General features: G+C 50.0%; 1 protein-coding gene across 1 annotated transcript; it reads right to left on the reverse strand.

Annotated features, from left to right (window-relative positions):
• Nucleotides 1–657: 657 nt before the first annotated feature.
• Nucleotides 658–6562, reverse strand: Ihh (Indian hedgehog signaling molecule). Its single transcript, XM_090354391.1, has 3 exons — nucleotides 6248–6562; nucleotides 3620–3881; nucleotides 658–2084 (listed from the first exon to the last, which is right to left on the reverse strand). Exons 1-3 carry the CDS (start codon nucleotides 6560–6562, stop codon nucleotides 1426–1428), a joined length of 1236 nt encoding a protein of 411 aa, XP_090210517.1. The 3' UTR covers nucleotides 658–1425.
• Nucleotides 6563–22592: the final 16030 nt, after the last annotated feature.

Below are 22592 nucleotides of genomic sequence, written 5' to 3' on the forward strand. Positions count from 1 at the left end.
ATTGTTTTCCTTACATATTGTGTCCCAAGACTGAAAATGTAATATGTGGTTCATACCATATTTAAGGTGCTTGCAAAAATAAGTGTCTGGGTCTTACACTGGGTTTATTAAGGTGGAATTTGGGAACTGTGTTCAGGAATGTCTTTTAAAGAAGCTGCCTAGGTAATTATGAGGTTTGACAACTGCTAGCTTAACTCCAGCTTGTCCAAGAAGTCAGAATTCACAAATGTGAATTCCACAGAATCTTCTCAGACTACATGATCCTTACCAATAGCAAAGAGTCTAACACCAGGCCTTGAGAATGATCAGAATAACAGGAAGACCACCTGAGCAGGATGCAATGTTGTGGTTCTAACTACAAGAAGCGACGGTGGATTCCTTACTCAGCTTTCTCTCTGGCCCAGCCATATGGAGGGCACACTTTGGGGTCTGTGTAAGGCTTTGTCTGGCCCAGGTTTTGGGACTTTTCAGAGTTGCGGGTGAGAAAGGGCTTACATAGAGGGTGGGAACGCCAAAAATTTGTCCTTGGAGGTAGGCACTAAGCCAGGAACCAAACCCCTACAGAGACCTTTCTGTGACTCCCATTACTACCCAACATTCCAGACTCCTTGGCTCTAACAACTTAAATAATTTTATTACAAAAGGAAGACCAAAACATTCCCAGAATTCTCCCATGAACTTCCCCCTCCATTCCAATAAATAAGGTGGGGAAGACTGACCGGAGGAGGGGGTAGGTGTCATGGGTCAGCAGAAAAGGGAGCTTAGCCTGGGCAGGGGTGGCAAGGACGTTCAGGTCCCTCCCTCACTGTCCCAGGTTCTATGGTCACATTGCCAGAACGGAGAACTCTGCCCCCCTGGCAGCAAACGTCTCAGGGTGGGTCAGGAGTGTGGTCAGCGGGGCAGGTCATGCCTCAGGATGGCCTGGCTGGCTGTGGCCTTCTGGGGTCTGGGCAGCAATGAGTTCAGCCAGCTCCCTGCTGGCTCCCAGGGAATCTAGCAGCATCAACGGAGGTGCAAGCCCGCCTAGGGGGCACAATCTTTTCCTACTGTGGTCTGTTACCAACAGTGAAGTCAGAAACCCAGGCCCCATGACAGACTGGATTATGAGGTGCAAAGATGGATGGGATGGCCCCTGCTCATGGTGAGAGGCAGGGGGTGAAATAGTAGCAACGGCAATCTGGTCTCAGGTCTCTAGGAAAGAAAAGCCCACCGCCTTTTGACAGCTCAGCTGGCAGCTCTATCACTACACCAAGATGAGAGTGGGGGACAAGAGCCCAGTCAAGTCTAATTGGTGCATCTCCCCACTCCAGAGGAGCAGCTGGGAACCAGCGTCCTCAGCTCAGATCATGTCAGGGCCGAGCCCTCCTGTTGGGGAGGCCTTTAGATCCAGCACAGCAGTTCCAGGAAGGCAGTGGTGGGGTCCTTTCAGCTTCCTGCCCCGGAGATGCCCAGTGGGTGGAAACTACCCTCTTCTAGCAAGAGACGCCCCAGGCGATAGAGCAGCTGAGGATACCAGTGCACACCCTCAACTGGGGCCCAGATGCCCCATGCCATGCTGGGAAAGAGTCTCAGGGGCCAGAAAGCCCACTGAGCTAGGCTGTGGTCAGCTACAGCTGCAAAGCAAGAAGCCACCACATCCTCCACCACCAGAGTTCCATGCCTTGTGAGTGGAGCGTAAGCCCCGAGGGCCACATGTGTAGAAACAGAGGCCACTCGGGCAGGCTGCAGGCCTGGTACCCCTGCCACCAGCACATACTGGCCAGGCTGCACGTGGCTGGCAAATGTGGCTCGGAAGTGGGCTGCCGATTCCGTGTGATTGTCAGCAGTGAAGAGCAGGTGGGCCGGTGTAAGCGCTAGACGGCGCGGAGGATTCTGAGTCTCGATGACCTGGAAAGTTCTCAGCCTGTCTGGCTCACGGTCCAGGAAAATGAGCACATCACTGAAGGTGGGGTTCCCATCCTCCCCCATGGCCAGCACCCGGTCTCCTGGCCTCACAGCTGACAGGGCAACACGTGCACCATTCTCCAGGCGCACCTGGGCTCCAGCAGGGAAGCAGCCACCTGTCTTGGCAGCAGCCGAATGCTCTGTGGAAGAAGGGACATGAAGCTGTTACTGCTATACCCAGTCCAGTCAGAGCTCCTCTTGCTCCCAGAGAGCCCCCATTAGAATATTCCAGCCCCTGTAAGCTTGCACCCACTCCCAGTCACATTGTGATTGGCTAAACTTCTTCCTAAGTCAACTGCTTGCCAGTGAGAGGTGCACACTGGGGCTCCAAGACCCTGTGGGTGAGAAGAAAGGATCTCCCAAAGCTCAGGTGATAACTCATCTGCTGCACCCTGACAATATTGGGATGTAGACAGAGACCAGAGATCAAGTGAGCTGTTATTTGTGAACTAGCTCTAGCCTCATGGAGTGGGACATCTTAATTCCTCTGGAGTCCAGATGGCCTGTTTTCACTCCTTGCCCAGATGTTTTCCAAAATTGCCATCCCAGACTGACACCACAAATTCTGTAATAGAGCTGGCCCTACGAGTGTATGGAAGAGAGAGGAAGACCGGTCCAGGAGACAAACACAGACTCCTGAAGCAGATAGCCTGAGTGAGTAGTCAGAGGTGGGTTAAGGGCAAGGTCAAAAGTATTGTCTTCAGTTCATGTGCTGGTTCCTTGTGGGGGGACAGGACACAGTGACACCATCAGTCAGGGTGGAGAACAGTGGTGGTCACTTGGGGAGATGTAGATGTGATGTGAAACACACAGCAGCGGAGGTGCAGAAGAACAGAAGGGTCAGCTCCTGGGTGAGGGTTTGTGGAATTATCACTGTGAGCTCAGGTAGGATCGGAACTACAGAAAAAGGAGGCCACAACTCATCAGTGTGCCGGGTCTGTGACTGCAATAGTACGTGTAGGTGTGTGGAGGATTGAACCTGCACAGAGGGGTCAGACCGGGCCCCACACAAGAATCATGTGAAGCATCCATGAACAGGATTCAGTGTAGGCGACGAGATCACTGGTAAGACTTGTGGAGTGAGGCAGAGCTCCAGTGCCTGCCAATTCTGATCAACAAGGCTGCCAATCTGGCAAAATCCACTTTATTGAGTCCACTCTGTTTATTTTGGCTCTGTCGACTGGCTTTGCCCCAAGAGGTCCAACTTCAGTGCTCTAGGGGAGAGGTTGGGGATGCCTGCTCCCCATGGAGGCCTGACCTGCAGCTGACTGAACCTCTGCCCTCTTGATCAGGCATACTGGTGTCTGACTGAATACACTCTGGCTCCTGGCCCCACTGTGCCTTGTTCTGCTCGGGGCCTGGAAAGGGGAGATGTTGCCTGCCAGCCTGGCTTCCTTCATCTGTCCAGCCTGCTTTGTCATGCATGTCCTCTGGCAAGCTCTGAACTGTGGACAACCAGGCCAGCACCCAGGTATTGGGATAGGCTCTCTTTCCCTGGAGACCTGACACTATGAAGCACGGGAAGAGCAGGCAGACAAGAGCGCCCCTCTTCCCCGGGGCCCATGCCTCCATCCTGGGGTGGGCATCTTCACCTTCGGGGCCCTGGCAGGCCGGGTGCTGCCTGCCCACTCCCTGCGGCCCCTCCCCCTGGCCCAGCCCCCAGGCAGCGGCTCACCGGACTTGACCGAGCAATGCACGTGGGCCTTGGACTCGTAATACACCCAGTCGAAGCCAGCCTCCACTGCCAGGCGCGCCAGCAGTCCGTACTTATTGCGGTCTCGGTCGGAGGTGGTGATGTCTACCGCGCGGCCTTCATAGTGCAAGGACTCCTCTGAGTGGTGGCCGTCCTCGTCCCAGCCTTCGGTCACCCGCAGCTTCACTCCGGGCCACTGGTTCATGACGGAGATGGCCAGCGAGTTCAGACGGTCTTTGCAGCGCTGCGGGAGGAAGGAACGTGCCGGAGTTAGAGGGAAGGAATCGGCCGGGCCCGGTGGCTCGCACGGTCAGCTCTGCTCCAGACTCTCACACCTCCCCCGACACGGAGCTGGAAAACCAGCAGGGTAACGCTGAATAGAGCGGCTCAAAAGTGTTCCCCCCGGTTCTCAGTGCTCCCTCCGGTTCCAGCCGCCTGGCACCCCTAGGCAGCTGGGCCACATGGTGGCGCCACAATCAGGAGCGCGCCCAGGGCACTGCGCCCTCAGGGTGTTCTTGGAGAGCCGGGCGCCCCGCCTCCCTTCCTCCTGTGTAGTCTCTCCCTAGCTGGGCCTCTGGTCCCTCCACAGATGGGATACATTTTCCCAATACCCAGTCCCTCTGGGTGCCTAGGCACAAAGGCAGCGGGTGGCGAGGAGAGGAGGCTCTGTGGTGGCTGTCGCCCCAGGCTGTCCTGACAGGCATGCAAGGCCCGAGGTGTCCAGTAGGTGTCACCTCCGCCTCAAGCCTGAGGCCCGGGAAAGGCCGGGCCTGGACGCAGGGCAGGTGCAGAGCCGCCCCAGCAGCCCGGGATGGGGGGGTGTACTGGAGGGGAAATCCAGGCCTACCGGGATCCCTCCAATGCCACCGAGAACTGTGGCTGCGACCCTCTCCTGACGCCAAGCCCTCCCGCACCCGCGGTCGGATACAGTGCGGAGAACCAAAAGGTGGGCTCCTGCCCGCCTGCCTGGTGGGGGACTCGCGTGGGGGTCGTGGGATTTCCTTCCTCGGCCAGTGTGCAGGGTTGGCAGTTTCAGCGTTGCCCTAGTTTGTGAAGAGACCTGGGAAGCCGAGCCTGTGATTTCTGGGAAGGGGTGTGTGTGTGTGGGGGGAAGGGATCAGATCCTCTGTCATGGTCCCTTCCCCGTGTTCTGGGGTCCCGACAGTCCAAGGGACCATATAGTTGCCTGGGGGTTAGGGGCTCAGAAGCTGGAGTTTTTGTTTACAAGAAGGGACCAGCCCCTCACCTCCAAGGTGCAAGGGCCCGCCAGGTGTGGACAGCCCCCACTACCACGGAGCCGGGGCCCCACAGACCCTTGGACTCGGCCTTCTAGGAGCCAACAACAGTTAGAGCCAAAGGCCTAGCTGGTTCTTCCCCGCGCGCCACCTGGCTTGGGGCGCTCACTGCCCGGGAGGGGGCTGGGGGGGGGTACACGCGCCTTTCCCGGTCCTTGTCGTCGGGCTTCTAGACCCCCACGTACGTGCGACCCGTGAGTCTCCCTCCCGTCTGTGCTCTGCTTCCCCCTCCTTCGTGTGCAGAGCCCGGGCGCTCGCTGTCAATGATTGCCCAGGCTGTGGCCCGGATCCTTATCTGCATTCCTCGGCGCCCGGCCCGACCCGGCCACCAGCCAACCTTCGGCCCCGACAGCGGCCGGCCGGCCCCGGCGCCAGGGCGCAGGCTGAAGGCCGTGGTTTCGCTGCTCGCCCTAAAGGGTTTAGCAAGTCTGGTCGCCTGCGAGCGGGTGAAGACCGGAGATCCCAGAGAAAAGAGGGCGCAGGTCTCGCCCCTCGCGCACCGGATTTCCAGAAAGCGAGCTCGTGTCTCGCTCTCTAGCGGAGCCGGGGTCCTACGGCGGGAACGTGCCGAGGCCACGGCCGGCTCCCAGCTCCCTCGCCATCCCTGCCGCCAGCTACCAGGCCCCCGGGATGCCCCAAGCTCCATCCCAAAGCGTGAGGGCTCCGGCACCCCGCCCTTTAACCGCAGCCGCGCCGCTCTGCTCTCGCGACAGACACGTGGGCTCGCCTGGCGGGTCCCCTTGGCCACCTCCGCCTCCTCGCTCAGCTCTTCCCCGCGATGCCTGTTCCCCAGACCCAGCCCGGACGCCGCCCCGGGAGCCGGCGGCCCTGCCGGCCAAGCGCGCGCGCGTGCGCGCCGGCGGTGCTGAAACAGTACGGGGCTCCTCGCGCTTCTTTGCTTCTGGGGTACCAAATGGCTATGAAATAAAAGGGGCGCCGCAGTGGGGCATGCGAGACCGGCAGGAACCGCGTGGGTCCCGGAGGCTCAGGGGAGGCAGGAGGATGGAGGGACCTCCGGGTGCCGCGTGGGACCTGAGCTGCCCGCACTGTCGGGTAGAGAGCGGCGGCCGCCAGAGTGCTGGGCGGCGGGACGCTCTCTCCCCGTGTCTCTGGATGGACACGGGGATGCCGACGCTCCCGGCAGGACTCTGGGCCGGCCCGTGAGATGTCACAAGGCACCCGGGCTTGGAGAGGAGAGAGGGGCAGGTGCCAGGGGGGCGTGCCAGGCAGTCGACCAAAGGTGCCCGGGGGGCGGGTAGGGCCGGGCAGGTGGCGATGCTCTGGGAGCGCGCTGGGAAGGGCGCAGAGCGCTCACCTGGGTCATGAGGCGGTCGGCACCGGTGTTCTCCTCGTCCTTGAAGATGATGTCGGGGTTGTAGTTGGGCGTGAGCTCCTTGAAGCGCTCCGAGCTGCGCGCGATCTTGCCTTCATAGCGTCCGCTGGCGCCCAGGGTCTTCTCCGGCACGTTGGGGCTGAACTGCTTGTAAGCGAGCGGCACGAGCTTGCGCGGCGGCCGCCGGCGGCTGCCCACCACCCGGCCCGGCCCGCAGCCCCGAGCCGCGGGCACCAGCAGCAACAGGAGGAGGAGCAGACAGAACCGCAGTCGGGGCCGGAGCCAGGCGGGAGACATGGCCGGGAAGCCCGGGAGAGCGGCTGGCGAGGGCGCCGGGTGGGCTGCTGGGCGGGCGGGCGAGCTGCGGGGGCTCAGGCGTCTAGGTGGCTCCGGGGGACTCCAGGCGGGGGCGCCATGGGCGGCGCGGCGCGGCTCAAGGCCGGCAGGACTCAGGTGCGGGGCGGGGGCCCGGGGCCCTGGCTGGTGGCGGCGCGCTGTCCCCCTCGGCGCCTCGACTCTGAGCTGCCCGGCTCGCCGGCCGCCAATAAATAGGCCGGCCCGTTTGTTTTGGCAACGCGGCGGCGGCGGGGGGCGGCGGGCGGCGGGGCTGCGGGCCGCCGGGGCTGGGCAGGGCTGGCCGGGCCGGCGGGGCTGGAGGGACCCGCGGTTAGCACCCCGGCCCGGCGGTCAGGCGGCTCGGGCGGAGCGAGAGCTGCTGCCGTCTGCGGCGCAGCCTGGGGTCTAGTGAGAGGGGAAATAGAAGAGATCCGGGCTCCAGCCCCGCGCAGACCGCACCCTACCCATGTCCCTGCCTCCTGCGCTCGACAGCGAACCTGCAGCGAGGGCGACAGAGCCTCCTCCCCCTCGGGCGGCCCCGACGCTAGCCAGCCCTCGGCCCGCGCGCGCTCCTACGCCGCGCGCCCGGCCTGCCCGCTGCCCTCCGCGCCCCCTGCACGGCCTGCGTTGGTCCTCCCCGCCCGGATGCGCCCCACCCCGCCCTGGCCTCGCCTCTCGGCTCCTCGCGGCTCCGGGGAGCCCCGCCAGGAGCAAACCTCGAGGACAGGCGCTGCCACCCCCACGGAGACCGCAACCCACTGAGCGGCCGGACGCGAGGGGCGGGGGGGGGGCAGTGCACGGACCGCACGGCCGCCTACGGTGTCCCCTGCGGGGAAAGCAAACCCCAGAGGCCGAGGCCACGCGTAACCTGTGCTCCACCCTGGCCCAGGCCACGTGCCCTCGTCTCGGCCTGGCGGAGCTGGGTTTCGAATCTAGCTGGGGAACACCCGGGGATGAAACTGGGAGTGGGAAGTACAGCTTTTTTTGAAGAGCCAAGTAGGGGTTTCCGAGTTGGAAACACTTAAAACACGCAGGATGACGGTGGACCAGGATAGCCCAAGATGAGAAAAGCAGCTTAAAAATGGGGACACCTCTAGATTTCCTAGGACTGCAGACTACCCATTGGGTATCGAAGACCCCAGGAACCAGGTTTGCTAAGAAATGGCTAAAGGTTCCAAAGCTACACATGTACCAACCCCCGTGTTATCCTTTACCAATAATAAAGGACAGACACCATGTATAGGTCTCTAGAGAAGTGAATATAGACCGTGCATTTTAATAGGAATGAATGAGCGTCCGTAGTCTCAAAACAGGGAGAGACAAGTGTGTTAAAGACAAACGCCATCAGCGCCACAACAGCCAACGATCTGATTTTGTATGTAGCAAAATAGCCTACCAATTCAATAAAGACAAAAGTAAAAGCATAAGAAATAACCAGCTTTAAAATGGTTGTTATTCCAATATTAATGCATCTTATTGGTCCCTCTGTCCCTGACTCCCAAGAGTTATTAAAAGTGATTATTCTGTGTTGTGTTTGTATTATTTTACCTAAACTCACAATACCTAGCTGGGCTACTATTATCCCCCATATGAGTGGGATATTGAAGTTCAGAGAAGATAGCCAATTTATTGGCTGAGGAACAGGGTTCAAGCCCAGGGGGTTACCTGGACTCCATCCTCACCTAAGCAATGACTTCAACATCTTTCTTGGCATAGGTTTCATTCATCTATGCACAATCTGGCTTGTGAGCAGATGTAGCTTATCATAGACTTATTAACATTCTTAGAGTCCATTTTGTGAACACAAATTCAAAATTGGAAGGGACTCAAAAGACTGCTGAATCCAAACATGTGAGACTACAGAAAAGGAAACTGAGGCTCACAGAAGGAAATCTTTTTTTTTTTGCCACTTGAAATCCTTCCAAGAGCCATCACGATTTTCTAGAGTTCAAAAACCATGCCTACACTATTTTCCATTTCCGCTGCTCCCCACTCCTGCCCTCAGATATCTGGGGGAGACTACTTAGCAGGTCAACATCTTTCAAAGCAAACTGTTTAACAGAATTCTACAAGAACACTCTAGTCTTCTGCTGTTGACAACACCAGTTCTTAATAATAATATTTAAAGAAATTTGTACTTAAATCTAATCATTCATCCTCCCTCCCTCTGTAATATAAATGAAACTCTTTTCCTCTTTTTTCTTGTAATGGTCTTAAGGCATAGGTCAAATGTCCTGTTTAGTATTGAAATAAGGTGGCTGAGCCTAAGTAAGGAAACTGAGTCACAGCCATGCCAGCTCCTACCCAGGTGCTGGGGCTGGTGGCTTCTCAGCCATATACATGGTTTTTAAATTCACTTTGAATTTTCCTTTCTCCACGTGAAAGTTCATTTCCTGAAGATTCTCTCGCCAAGGTTCTAATATATATCCATCTATTAGCTTTGCCATTGGTCCTGCCATCTTGCCTCCCTTGAATGCATGATTCTTATCCTATCAAATACATCTGTAAAGATATGATCAGAATTATGGGGTGTGGGTACAGCTGACAGCAGATATATTTTTGGAGCTTAGGCTTCACTCTGTTAGGTTCACTACTTAGCAGTAATAAGGTGTGTATTGGAAGAGACCCATGATGAAGGCTTGCAGGAACCAAGTCTTTTCTCTGTGTTTGATGTTTTATCTAATTAGTAAAATCTCCACAATCGTCCCCTGTACCTCCATGTGTTGCATATGTGTGTGCACACACGTCCATGCCAAGGATTGAACCCAGGGCCTGAACACACATGTCTAAGCTCTAGCATTGAGCTACACTCCTGACCCCGACCCTGGCAATTAGAATTCTATTTTTTTTTTTTGCAAACCTGCAACCTAAAGCTCTAGAGGTAAAATAACTTGCTGTGGTCATTTTAAGTTTTAGACCACACCTAAAATTTGAACCCAAAACTCTTATACTCTATAGCTTTAGACAACTTAGGACAACTAAGGCTTCAAGATCTGAGTCACAAAAGTAGATCCGTGATCGTCATCTCTAGTGGAAAAAGGAGGCAGCAGGATGAGCTTTAAAAAATCATGATTTCTGTAGTAGCATCTCTTTTCATCTAAACCTGGGCCATTTCTTAGCTGCCTACGTTCTTCAATATGGCTTATGAACTGGGTCAGTCCCTTAGTCTTTTTTTTTTTTTTGCTAGTCTTGGGCTTGGACTCAGGGCCTAAGCACTCTCCTTGGCTTTTCCTCAAGGCTAGAACTCTACCACTTGAGCCACAGCAGCACTTCTGACTTTTTTCCTCTGTATTTGGTATGGAGGAATTGAACCCAGGTCTTCGTGTATGCTAGGCAAAAGCTTTACCACTAGGCCAAATTCCTGGCCTAGTCCCCTTGGTCTTAATAAACAAATCTCGACTTCTTTTTCCCCTGATCACTGCCAGGCTCTGCCAGTAGTCCCACTAGAGAAGTAAGCTGTGCTTCTGTGGAAACTCCAGTGGTCTAGAACAGCTCCTGACCTCATCTTCAGCAGTAAGTGGCAGTGACAGAGTGACAAGGTGCTCTAATCACCTCAAACCTGAGACCTAAACCTATTGGCAGAATCACTTTCCTTTCCCACCCTTTACTGCCTTCTAATCCTCAATTAGCACTAATTTGAAAAGAAGAAAATTGTATTGCTGTGGATAATGCAATTAGTTTTTGTCTATAAAAGCAAAAAGTTCTTCCTGGAAAGGAAGAAAGTACGACATAGGAACTGACAATTTATGATTAATAGACTAGTATGTTTTATGTTAATGTTTTCCTCTCCTTTATTAAAAACTTCTTTTTGTGGTGCTGGCAATTGAAGCTAGGGCCTCACACATGCCAGGCAAGCACTCTACTACCGAGTTACATCCCTAGCCTCGTTTGTTAGCATTTGCAGTCAATCTGAGTTTAACAGTAGAATACAAATATAATATACTTATAAACTATGTTCATATGTACACAGTTATAAATGTGTAATATATATTCATCCATACGTATGAACTACCTAGATTTAAACCTCTACTTTTTTCTCTGATTCTGCCCCTTGACCAGATCAATCCAGCTATTGAGCCACAATCAGGCAAGTTTCAGGACTGCAGTTAGCCAAATGTCTTCTAATGATTAAGTGCACAACAGCCCTGACCAGTTAGAAAGAGCTCTAGACCTGGAGGTGGCAGACCCACATCTGAACTCTGTTTTAGCTTCCTTGTACCCATGTGACAACTCTGAATGTCAGACTTGCATCTATAAAATGAGAATAATGCACCGGGCATCAGTGGTTCACACCTGCCATCCTAGATACCCAGGAAGCAGAGATTAAGAGGATCACTGTTCAAGGTCAGCTTGGGAAAAAGAGATGGTTACAATAGCTTGCACCTGTCATTTGACAGGAAGGATGGAGGTTCCAGGTGGGTCCAGGTAAAAACATTGGAGAGACTATCTCGGTAGAATAAACCGTGGTGCTGTGTGCCTGACAGTGGAAAGTCTATACAGGGACATCAAGTGAGCAAGCCAGGTGTGTTGGTGGCTCATGGGTATAATCATGGCTACTAGAGAGGCTCAGGGTGATCCAGAAGCTGGCCATTTGAGGCTAGCCTATGCAGAAGAGTCAGTGAGGCTCCATCTCCAAAAGTCAGACTGGAGGCATGGCTCAAACAGAGGAGTAGCATGAATGAGGCCCTGAGTGACAAGTTGGGTACCAGCAAAAAAAAAAAAAAAAGAAAGAAAGAAAGAAAGAAGAAGAAAGAAAAAAGAAAAAAAGCCAATAACCAGAGGAAAAATGGTTAGAGGCATAATCCAAGCAGTATAGCACCTTCCCGGCAAGCATAAAGCCCCAAGTTCAAGCCCCAGTACCTTAAAGAGAGGGGAGGGAGAGAGAGAAGGAATAATGCTAAATGCCAAGCACTTAAAGAGAGGGGAGGGAGAGAGAGAAGGAATAATGCTAAATGCCAAGCACCGTGGTAAGTACATTCTTGCGATCCCAGCACTTGGGAAGCTGATGCAAAAGGATCATACATTCCAAGCCAGCCTAAGATAAATAGAGAGACCCTACCTTTAAAAAGAAAAGGAAAGTGAGAGAGAAAGAAGAAAACAAAAACCCAGGTAGGGTTGTTGACAAGTTGGTTCAGTACAAATGTGTAAGTTATCCTTCACTGGGTCCACTGTTCCTATTGCCTCTGGGAGAGGAGTACAGCGGAGTGCACAGCAGCCAGCAGTGATTAGGAGACCCTGCAGATTGTTGTTCAGGAGCATCAGCCTTGACACAGTACCAGAACAGCCACAGGGGAAAAGCAAAGGCAAACAGCAAGGGAGAAGATGTGGTTATTGTCCTTAAGGAATTTACTATTTAACTTTCCAGATAAATCATTACAATAAAAAGCAATTACAAAGTCACAAATGCCACTCATAAACGAGTATACAAGAGTGTTATAAACTAGATAGGTTAATAGATAAGATGAATTTGACCTAGGAAAAGATGGAATTCAGAAACAATTAGCTCAGGGCTGGGAGTTTGGCCTAGTGCTTGCCTGGCATTTACAAAGATCCTGGTTCGATTCTTCAGTACCACATATATAGGAAAGGCCAGTAGTCATGCTATAGCTCAAGTGGTAGAGCTCCAGCCTGGAAAAAGTCCAAGGACAGTGCTCAGGCCCTGAGTTCAAGCCCCAAGACCGACAAAAAATAAAGAAAAAAAGAAAAACAATTACCCAATGGTAAAAACTTCTTGGATGAAATCAGGGCCTTACATCTACCAGGTAGGTGCTTTCCTAGTTGAGTCCTAAAATATTATTTTGTGTGTCAGTTCTAGAGCTTTAACTCAGGACTTGGGTATTATCCCTTAGCTTTTTTGCTCAAACTTGGCACTCTACTGCTTGAGCCATCTCTACTTCCAGCTTTTTGCTGGTTAATCAGAGATAAAAGTCTCACAGACTCCTACTTGGGCTGTCTGTGATTCTCAGACCGCAACCTCCTGAGTAGCTAAAATTACAAAACCAACAGCATTGGGCTTGCATGAATCTTGGTTTTTTTCTTTTTTCTTTTCTTTTTTTTTTTTGATTGGTGTGGGAGTCTCTTTGTGCTCAAGGCTAGCACTCTACCACTTGAACCACAGCACCACTTCCAGTTATTGAGTGGTTAATTAGAGATAAGAGCCTCACTTTTCTGCCTCGATTGGCTTCAAACTGCAATTCTCAGGTCTCAGCCTCCTGAATAGCTAGGTTTACAGGTGTGAGCCAACAGCACCTGGATTGAGTCTTTTTTTTTTTTTTTGCCAGTCCTAGGGCTTTTCCAGGCAGAAAAGTCCCTTGAATTATTTTTGAGGGAGGGAAAGGAGTGACTGCAAAGGAGGAAGAGCGTCCTCAGAAGAAGGCAGAGCCCAAGTAAAGATGACAGTAGCCTTAACAGTGATGAAGACCCAAGTGGGATGCCATAGTGAAGAGGGGACCTAGCCAGGCACTGGTGGCTCATACCTGCAACCCTAGCTACTCAGGTGGCTGAGATCTGGAGGTGAGGATCAAAGCCAGTCTAGGCTGGAAAGTTATGAGAATCTTTTTTTTTTTTGTAGTTATGAGGCTTGAACTCTGGCCCTGGGTGCTGTCCTGAGCTCTTCAGCTCAAGGCTACCGCCCTACCGCTGAGCCACAATGCCACTTCCTCCATTAACCACTGGAAAACCAATTAACCACCAGAAAACCAGAAGTAGAGTTGTGGCTCAAGTAGCCTTGAGCAAAAAGATCTTGGGGACAGCACACAGGCCTTGAATTCAAGCCCTATGACCAACAAAAGGAGGAGGAGGAGGTGGAAGAGTAGGAGGGGGTGCCAGGAGTTTGACCTAGTGGTAGAGTGCTTGCCTACCCTACACAAAAACCTGGGTTTGATTCCTCAGTACCAAATACATAGAAAAATCTAGAAATGGTGCTGTGGCTCAAGTGGTAGGGTTCTAGCCTTGAGGGAAAAAAAGAAGAACAATGCTTAAGCCCTGAGCTCAAGTCCAGGACTGGGGGGAAGAAGAAGAAGAAGGAGGAGGGGGGGGCAAGGAGGAGGAGGAGAAGGGAAGGAGGAAGAAGAGGAAAGGGGGAGGAGGAGGAGGGAGGGTAAGGAGGAGGAGGAGAAGGGAAGGAGGAAGAAGAGGGAAGGAGGAGGAGGAAGGAGGGCAAGGAGGAGGAGGAGAAGGGAAGGAGGAAGAAGAGGGAAGGAGAAGGAGGAGGTGGGAAGGAGGAGGAGGAGGGGAGAAGGAGGAGGAGGGGGGGAACAACACCATCTCACAAACTTTCACAAAAATGTTTAAGTTCACATCATTATCTTAATTTTACAAATGAGGAAAACAGTCATGAGATGGTGCAAGGCTCAGAACTTGGGCACCAGGGAGGGGAAGCTGGAATCTAGACCTGCCTGGCTCCACAATGGGTTCTTGTAGTGACTCCTAGAGCAAGCATGCTGGGTTGCTGACCTCTGTTCAAGTCAGTCATTTTCTCTGTGAAATCTAAAGAACTGGTTTTCCCTTTTAAGAGTTGTTACCTCCTTGGGCTTTCAAGCCCTCATTCTCTGACTGAACTGGTTGGGATCACTCTGAATTCTATTGTTGATTTTTTCTGGAGACTATCACAATTCCACCACATTTGGCTCATATGGAAGCATGCGTGTCTTTCAACTCTCCCATCAGTCCAGAACACATTTAGAGATCCAATTAGAGCCACTCAAAACTAACAATGCTTTGAAAGCTAGCTATTGATTAGAAATGGGAATGTCAAGTTACCTTTGGTCAAACAATAAGCTCATTACAAGGCACTTCAGAGAGACTCTGGCATTAAAGACCTTGCTTTGATGACTCTGAAAAGGTAAAGAAAGGCAACAAAACTAGTTACAAAGAGAGTGTTTGCTCCTCAAAGTCTGAGAGGAAAGACAGTGGGAAACTCTTATCTTATAGATGGACAGAAAGACATACATATAAATGGATTTCCATATATGGACCTTCTTGTGAGCTTTAGTTTCACCCAGTGTTTCTATTTGGGAAGAAATTATTTGCTTAGGAGAAAATCTTGGAAAATACTATTTCAGTGAATGTTCAGAAAGGGGGGGGCTACTATTCTTTTAATACTTAGCCAGCTTGTGGGGGGAGGGAAAGGTCAGCAGGCAGCTTGCCCAGTAAATAGAGTGGTCAGGGTAGGGTGCATTGAGAAGGGGAGGTTTCAGCAAAGACCTAGAAATGAAGGTTTCACTTGAGTGGACATGCAGGGAAAGAAGATTCTAAGCAGCTAGGACACTACAGAGCAAGGCCCCTGACACGCCTGGCACGTCAGAGACAGAGCAGAGATCATTGTGACTGCAGAAGACAAAGCCAAGAGGAAGGGGGAGCGGCATATGAGCTTGACTTTCAAATTTCTCATGAGAGAGGTAGTTTTCTGTTTGTAGAAAGCCCAGAGCAGAAAATGATTTACTCTTTAAAGGGATTTATATACTGACATGTAAATCTGAGTGAGCACAATATCGTTCAGTAAGAGTAGGCATGAAAGAGTATGTATATGTAGAATTCTTTTTAATTTTATGTTTATTAAAATTTGAAGACTACTAGGATAAACAAACCTAAGACTTAATACATGCCATGTGCTCTTAACACTTGAGACATACCCTATGTCCTTTCGTTTATATTTTGTTTTTTTAGATAGTCAACAACTTATCCTGGGAAGGTCTAGAACCTCTAGTCCTCTTGCCTCTACCTCTTGAATAAATGCAATTACCCGCATGGCCACCATGCCCAGCATAGGATTCTATTAAATAACAAAAAGGGAGGGGGGGTGCAGAGAATGAGAAGGGAGAGAGGGAGGGAGGCAAAGAAGGAGGGAGAGAGAGAGAGAGGGAAAAGGATATCATCATAATTTCACTTTCTATTTCATACACTTGAAAAAATTGGAGGAAAAAGGTCTATCCTTTCAATGTAAGCTATAGGTTTGTCAAAAGCAGTGAGTATGTCTTTGGAGCCATATGGAAGTAGCACAGTGTTCCTGTGGCTGGATATTAGTAAGTACACACAAAAAATACATGATTTAACTTAACACGTATAAGTACTTCTTGTTTTGTTTGCTTGTTGTTGTTTACTTTCAACCTCCCAATACATCTATTGCTTTGAATTCCTTTGCACTGCTCTAGAATATTCCCTGGTGGATTTTCCCATTCGTAATTCAAATCTACAAATAACACGAGGCTCAACCATCCATCTTTTCTTATATCCCCTTTCCTGGTCAGAAATATAATCCGTCTTCACAGCTTGTTCACGGATCTTTCTTCCCATTGGCTTCCTGCAATCATTATCCACATTGTTTGTCATCCTTTCTATCACTTTTGGAGTACTTTGGTATCAGTTTCTCTACCTGTTTCAGTTTTGGTTGATAACTGCCAGGAATCTACTTGGGGGCTATTTTATTCTGCCAGTTCTGGGGCTTGAATTCAGGGCCTGGGCACTGCCCTGAGCTTCTTTTGCTCAAGGCTAGTACACTACCACTTGAGCCACAGTGCCACTCTCGGCTTTTTCTGTTTGTGTGTCACTGAGGGATTGAACGCAGGGTTTTATGCAAGCACTCCACCACTAAGCTACCTTTTTAGCCCTGTTTTGGGGGTTCCTAACCAGAAGCATGTATACACCTTAGATTCTTACTTATAGTCCAACTTGCTTCTCCAGTGCCCTTCTTGGTGGGAAGCTCAGCTCTTTGCAAGCAGTGCCTGCGTCACGTGGCTTTGAGAAGTGACAGATAGGAGCCACACAGGTCTCTGGATCATCATGTCGCACCCTCGGAAAGAAACATCTTCAAAGGTTTTCTGCTGTTGCACCATCCCACTCTCTATGAACAGATGAATAGTTTCATTTGGCATGGTTCTGCTATTTTCTTTTTCTTTTTTTTTTTTTGCCAGTCTTGGGCTTGGGCTCAGGGCCTGAGCACTGTCCTTGGACTTTCTCAAGGCTAGAGCTCTACCACTTGAGCCTCAGCACCACTTCCAGCTTTTTTCTATGTATGTGGTACGGAGGAATTGAACCCAGGTCTTTGTGCATGCTAGGCAAGCACTCTACCACTAGGCCAAACTCCCGGCCCCGGTTCTGCTATTTTCATTCTCCAAATCCTAAAAAAAAAAAAATACATACACTTTGACCGTTCAATAGTCCACAGTGCTGGAACTGGGGCCTCACTGTACTTCACCTCATTGACTGGTGACACCTCCAAAAGCAGGTGGCTACAAAATTATGTGCCCTGTGCACAGGCAAAGTGTGACAATCAAGTACAAATCCAAAGCCGGCCACTTCACAGTCTGGGCAGTCTGGTATTTGCAAGAGGAAATTATCTTGTTCTTGTCGAATATGTCACTGTGTTTAACTTCTCATTTAGTCCAATTCCATTTTCAAGTGGTATGGTTTTCATACCACTTGATTTTCCGAAATGTTGGATTCTTTTTGTCCTATTATTATGAATATTTAAATTATCCTGCCACATTCAGTTCATAGCTATTAAAGAGAGCAAGACAATGGATATATATATATATAACCATCACTAGAAAACCACTCAAATGGGTCATCAGTGTCATCTTCATAGGTCCTCAGAATTATTAGTATTAAGTTTCCTGTTAGGTTATTAGTAAAACAGAAAATCTTTTTAAAAATTGTATTTTATTGTCGGGTAATATACAGAGGGCTTACAGTTACATTTGTCAGGTAGTGGGTACATTACTTCTCTAATATTGATACCCCTTTTCATGTTTTTGTCCCCTTTTTTCTCTCCCCTCTCCCTCCCCAGGAAATCTTTAGTGACAACACTACCTTCCCCCAAGTCGTATCTTCCCAGAGTACCCTGTACCCTGGAAGCATCAGGTGGCAATAAGAAATGAAGCTGGTAGTCTTTCTTTTTTCCCTATGGCTAAAATCTTTTTTCTTTTTGGTCTTTAATAAGGAATTTCTTTACCACCCATGATTCCCAGCAGTATTATTCTTAGCTTAAGCAAAGACCCACATACACAAGGGTTCACTACCTCCTTTACCACCCCGTGGCTGTCCTTTAAGACCTGAAGGGGGAAGGAAAGGCAGGATGGATGCCAGTCAGAGGAGTGCCCTTCCCCTACTCCATTCTCCCCTCTCCTGTCACCGATTTCTGACCGGCTGTCGATCCTATCAGGGGTCCATAAAGCTGGGAGGACTCTGGCCCGAGAGAGGGGGGTAGGGGTTAGGCAAACAGGCCAGGGAGGCAGTTGGTTGAAATTTAACCACAATATTCTTGGTCTCTATTGTTTTGAGTGAGGCCCAATATTTCCACAGCAGGATTATAGGATCTGATTAACCATGTTAGACAACAATGCCGAGCTGGGATGGGCTTCCCCTTCCAGCTGCCAATATGAAAAAGTAAATACAACACCCAGATTTCAGAAGGGACTCCCAGAGCCCCCAAGCCTGGCTCTCCACTTCCAGCCCTGACGTTGTTTTGGGGCTCTAAAGTGACAGGAAGAAGAGTGGCACTGCCTGCTCCTTTAACTACTGGCCCTTGCCCAGCAGGACAAGTAAGTAATCCTGGCACAATCTTCCCAGGTGAGTCAATGGCTGTGTGCTCCCCACACCCTGGAGTTCTTTCAATGCCTCTTCCGGGTTCTCCTGGTAGGCTGGTCCAGATTCTCAGAAACCCTTGAGAATTGGGTGTCCAGAGGCCAATACTCATTCAAAAGGGTTCAAGGGTGTGGAAAGTATCACAAGGTCTGTTGGGCTTCAGAACACACACACACACACACACACACACACACACACACACACACACACACAAAACAAAAAAAACCTGAGTGGGGATAGAACTTCTCAGCTCAGAAAAATATTGTTGCCTAATGGCATCTTACATGCCAAGGTAGAGAAATGAGTGCCCAGAACTGAGGGGCTGCATAAAGGACGTCCATAAAGACAGAATCGGGAAAGCTATAGCTCAGTGGTAGACATGGTAGAACACTTACCTAGCATGCATGATGCCCTCAGTTTGATCCCCAGCAACACACACACACACACACACACACACACACACACACACACACACTATAGTTAAGTGTTCTTTAAATGGTTCTGGGATGAAAGATGGGGAGATAGATTCTCTAGGCCCTAGTCCAAGCTGCCTGGTTATCTTCTGAATATCTAGGTGGGATCTTCTGAGGCCCTGAACAGGCGAATACAGAAGGGATCTAGAGTGATAAGGATTCCAGGACATGCTGAATACCCTGTAGTAGCATCCCATGAGTCCAGGAGACCATAGCAACCAGAAACCCTCATTCTATAGTACAGCTCCTTTTCCTGTGTCTCCCTCCATGTCTAGGGACATAGTATAATCCATTACAACTTTTACAGCCCATATATGTATGGAATATTTGTAACAAGGCGACCATGATTTCTTTTGGAAGTACTGAGGTTTGAACTCAGGGCCATGTACTTGCCAGCAGGCACTCTACCTTTTGACACACTCTTTCAGCTCATAACCATGGTTCTTCAAGTCTGAATCTGGTGGTTTCCTTATAGAATGTGACTTCTTCTGAAAAAAGAGTTTCTTCCTCAGGTATATTAGGATTCAATAGACTCAGGAGAGAGCTCAGGGAAAAAAAATACCCCGAGTATTTGGAAACCTAGTTAACTAAAAGTTGTACACTTTAGTATTATAATACCATTACTGTGATATTCTTTCTGAGTTATGGTTAAAGAAAAACAACTCTGTTTTCATCTAATGAAAGAAAGAACAAATAAAAAACAAAACCCATATAGGAAATGGGCCTGTTAATACATATGATATCAGTAACATACTAGGGAGAGGTAAGTAGCACACAGTGAGGTCAGGTCAAGAGGAAGGGTTGTTAATATGATTTAGGTATCCCCTAGTCTCTCCGAAGCAAATGTTCCTAGTTTTGCTTTCTAGTTTCCCTAGAAGAAAACGAGAGACAGAATACGTGGGGAAAAGAACTTGCCACTGGTGATAACATTGGGAATGAGAACAATTAAGAAGCAGGGCAGGCACAGGCCTCCATACCACCATTCCAGCTGCCATCTGTACACAAGGGCTCTGGTAGCTCCCAGAAGACCTGGGCTGGGGAGGAAATAAAGGGTTGGGACATGGGAGCCTTAGGTGAACAGAAGAGAAAGGAAACCAAAGGTACCACAGGATAAAAACCAACAGTAATGTTGAGTACCAGAAGTGGTACTCGGTGCTCATAGTAATGGCCCTGCCGCAGACCTGGAAGGATCCTGGTGGAAGAGGGATGGACTGTATCAGTGCACAGCACAGGAGCCCAGATCTCACTCCTGCTACCCCATGCCCAAGGAACCAGAGGCTAGAATCCTCCTTCCTCTTTCCCTCCCTCTCTCCCTCCCTCCCTTCTCTCCATTCCTCCGTCCTCTTCGGTAACTTCCTTTGGAAACGCTTGTGGATCTAGCTCCTAGCAGCAGCAGAAGAGGATTCTAGTGGGGTTTTCCAGAATCCAACATGGGCTTTTATGGACTGCAGGAGATAAGGGGGTCCCTCCCAGCTCAAGTGCCAGGAGGAGGCTTTCCCTCCCAGCCCAAGAGCATACCTGTCCCAGCTGAGTGAGGGACCAGCGAGCCAAGCCAAGTAGGCCTTGCAACCTAGGTGGCGCTATTTCTCTACTTTTTAGGTCAAGCTGCCACAGGAACTTCCTCGAGGTCCCAAGTCCTGCTCCTGGTTTGCTGGCTTGCTCCTGTAAACCACCTTATATTATTTTTTTTTCTAAAAATACTCCAAAGCAATTGAAAGAGTCCCTTCTCCCACCAGCCAGCTCTGGCCCCAGCCCGGGCCCCGGGGAGCGGGCGGGTAGGCGGGGAGGTGGGCCACCGCTTTATTAAACACAGGGAAAACTAATATTTACGGAATAAAATTTATGGAGCAGCCACGAGAATTCGACCCTTTTATGTGCATGCGGAGTGGGGGTTGGGCCAGGCTAGGGGCCTCAGGGAGGGGCCCAAGTCAGGGGGGTAGGGCTGGAATACAGCCTGCTCAGGCCAATTTGTCAAAGCAGGGATTTCCCTGGAGTTGCCCTGAGATGAATGATTTTCAAACACCACCCCTTCTCAAGGGTAAGGGCTTTAGGGCAGGGATGCCTGAGGTTGGGCCTCTGGCGGCACAGTTTCCCTAATGAGGCATCTAAGCAATACCCCTATAGAGGGAGCAACCTTCAGGAATACAGGGGCAGTGGAAGGGAGAGTTAACCTTTTGAGAGTATGAGTGATGCTATGCTTTTAGGCTCTTCCTTAGAATTTTAGGGGATAAAAGATGCCTACCTGAGACGGTTATTTAGGCACAGGGATCACCCAAGGGAAGAACCCCTATTTTCATCGGTCTTGCTAGGCAAGCCTTTCTCCACTTTCCATGTGGTCCTTTGTGGCACACACCTTAAGATCTGGGCAACTAAATTATGCCAAAAGCTAAAAAGACAAAGTGCACTACCTAGCAGTGTGTTTTAACACAGTTTCCAATTTTGCTTTGAAAATGGTAGTTCCCCGGGCACAGCTCAGGTGCTGTGGTGTATAGGTAAAGAAAAGGGATCAGTAACGGAAATTGAGGCCTGGTTGCAGGGAAAGGCAGGGCTGTCAGCCTTGAAGCCCTCAGGAGTCCCTGCCTTGGAGAGCCCACAGGGAGCAGAATACCTACTGGAAGAAGACAGGGTTGTCGGATAAAGGTAGATCCTGCAGAAGACTCAACAGCCCTCCTGAAAAGGGTTTTCAGTAATGTATATAATAATGCTGTTAAGAACTCAGCTGTCAAGAGTCTTTAACTCCCCATTTCCTGCCTGGGGAGCAGGAAATGTCTCTCTTCTATTTCTCCTTACTTTAACCCTGTTATAGTAAAATAAATCTTGGCTAAAACTTTCAAAAGAAAAAAAAAACAACAACTCAGCTGTCTGATTTCAAATTCTGGCTGTCACCTTAGCTGAGGGACTTTTTGTAAGTCTCCTAATCACTTCCTAGAAAGTTAACGGTATCTTCTTTGTAGTCAATGAAGATCCAGGTGCTTATTACACAGTTACAGCTATATAGTAACTACTCAATAATGGTTAGAACAACAGTTAACCAGTAATAGCTGGTGTTCTTATTACGATTTGTATTTTATCATCACTGGGATGGTCCTCTCCCCATGGCTGGACATCGGTGAAGAAACACCCCACAAGAGAGGAAGGCATCAAAATAAGCAACCCAGAAAAGACGGCTGCATCTTCTCCTGACTCCCTTTTCTACCTTGGGGTTCTTAGTACATTGGAGTTCACTTTCATGCCTATCTCTCCAAGGTCTCACTATAGAGAAAGACCTGGCAGAGAAGGTCAAGGGACTGTACAGGCCTTGCCCAACAGCGACTGTCTCAGATTCTGCCTTTCTTACGCAACCTTTACACTCCTTTCTGCCTGGTTCTATTTGTTCTGTTGTCCCACAGAACTCCTGGGGTCATTTCCTATTCCCTGTCATCCTGGTTCCACTTACAACATTATTTGAACTGGAGTAGATAATGAGAAAGTGAAATTCCTTCTTGTTCCATCCGTGGGCTCCCCTGTCCATCCTAGTGCTAGAAGCGTTGTAATTTCAGTCTGACCCTATGGTTTCATCTGCTCTCTATGCCTTGGAAGCAGACAGAAAAATACAATCCAAGTTTGGCAAAGAAGAGCAACAGTCTGTCTATCTGTCTTTTATGAACATCACAGACAGAGGTTCACGATCAAAATTTCTGAGGATGACAGCTCAGGCCACACTAGAATCTGAGAGCTCAGACTTTGCCCAGACACAATGACAAGGCCCAGGGATGTGAGATGAGCTATAAGTTCCAGAGACAAGTAACCTCAAAAGCAAGGGAAGAGGTGCTGGAGGGCATCTCAGTGTTAGGAGCATGATGGCAACATCAAACATAAATCAATACAAAAAAAGAATAAATAAAGCTTCTCTAGCACCAAAAATTAATCAAACAAAGCAGAAGAGTGTGAGTGCT

Source organism: Megascapheus bottae, chromosome 21 (assembly GCF_031878675.1).
Source record: "Megascapheus bottae isolate mThoBot1 chromosome 21, mThoBot2.hap1, whole genome shotgun sequence".
Classification (NCBI taxonomy): Eukaryota; Metazoa; Chordata; class Mammalia; order Rodentia; family Geomyidae; genus Megascapheus; species Megascapheus bottae.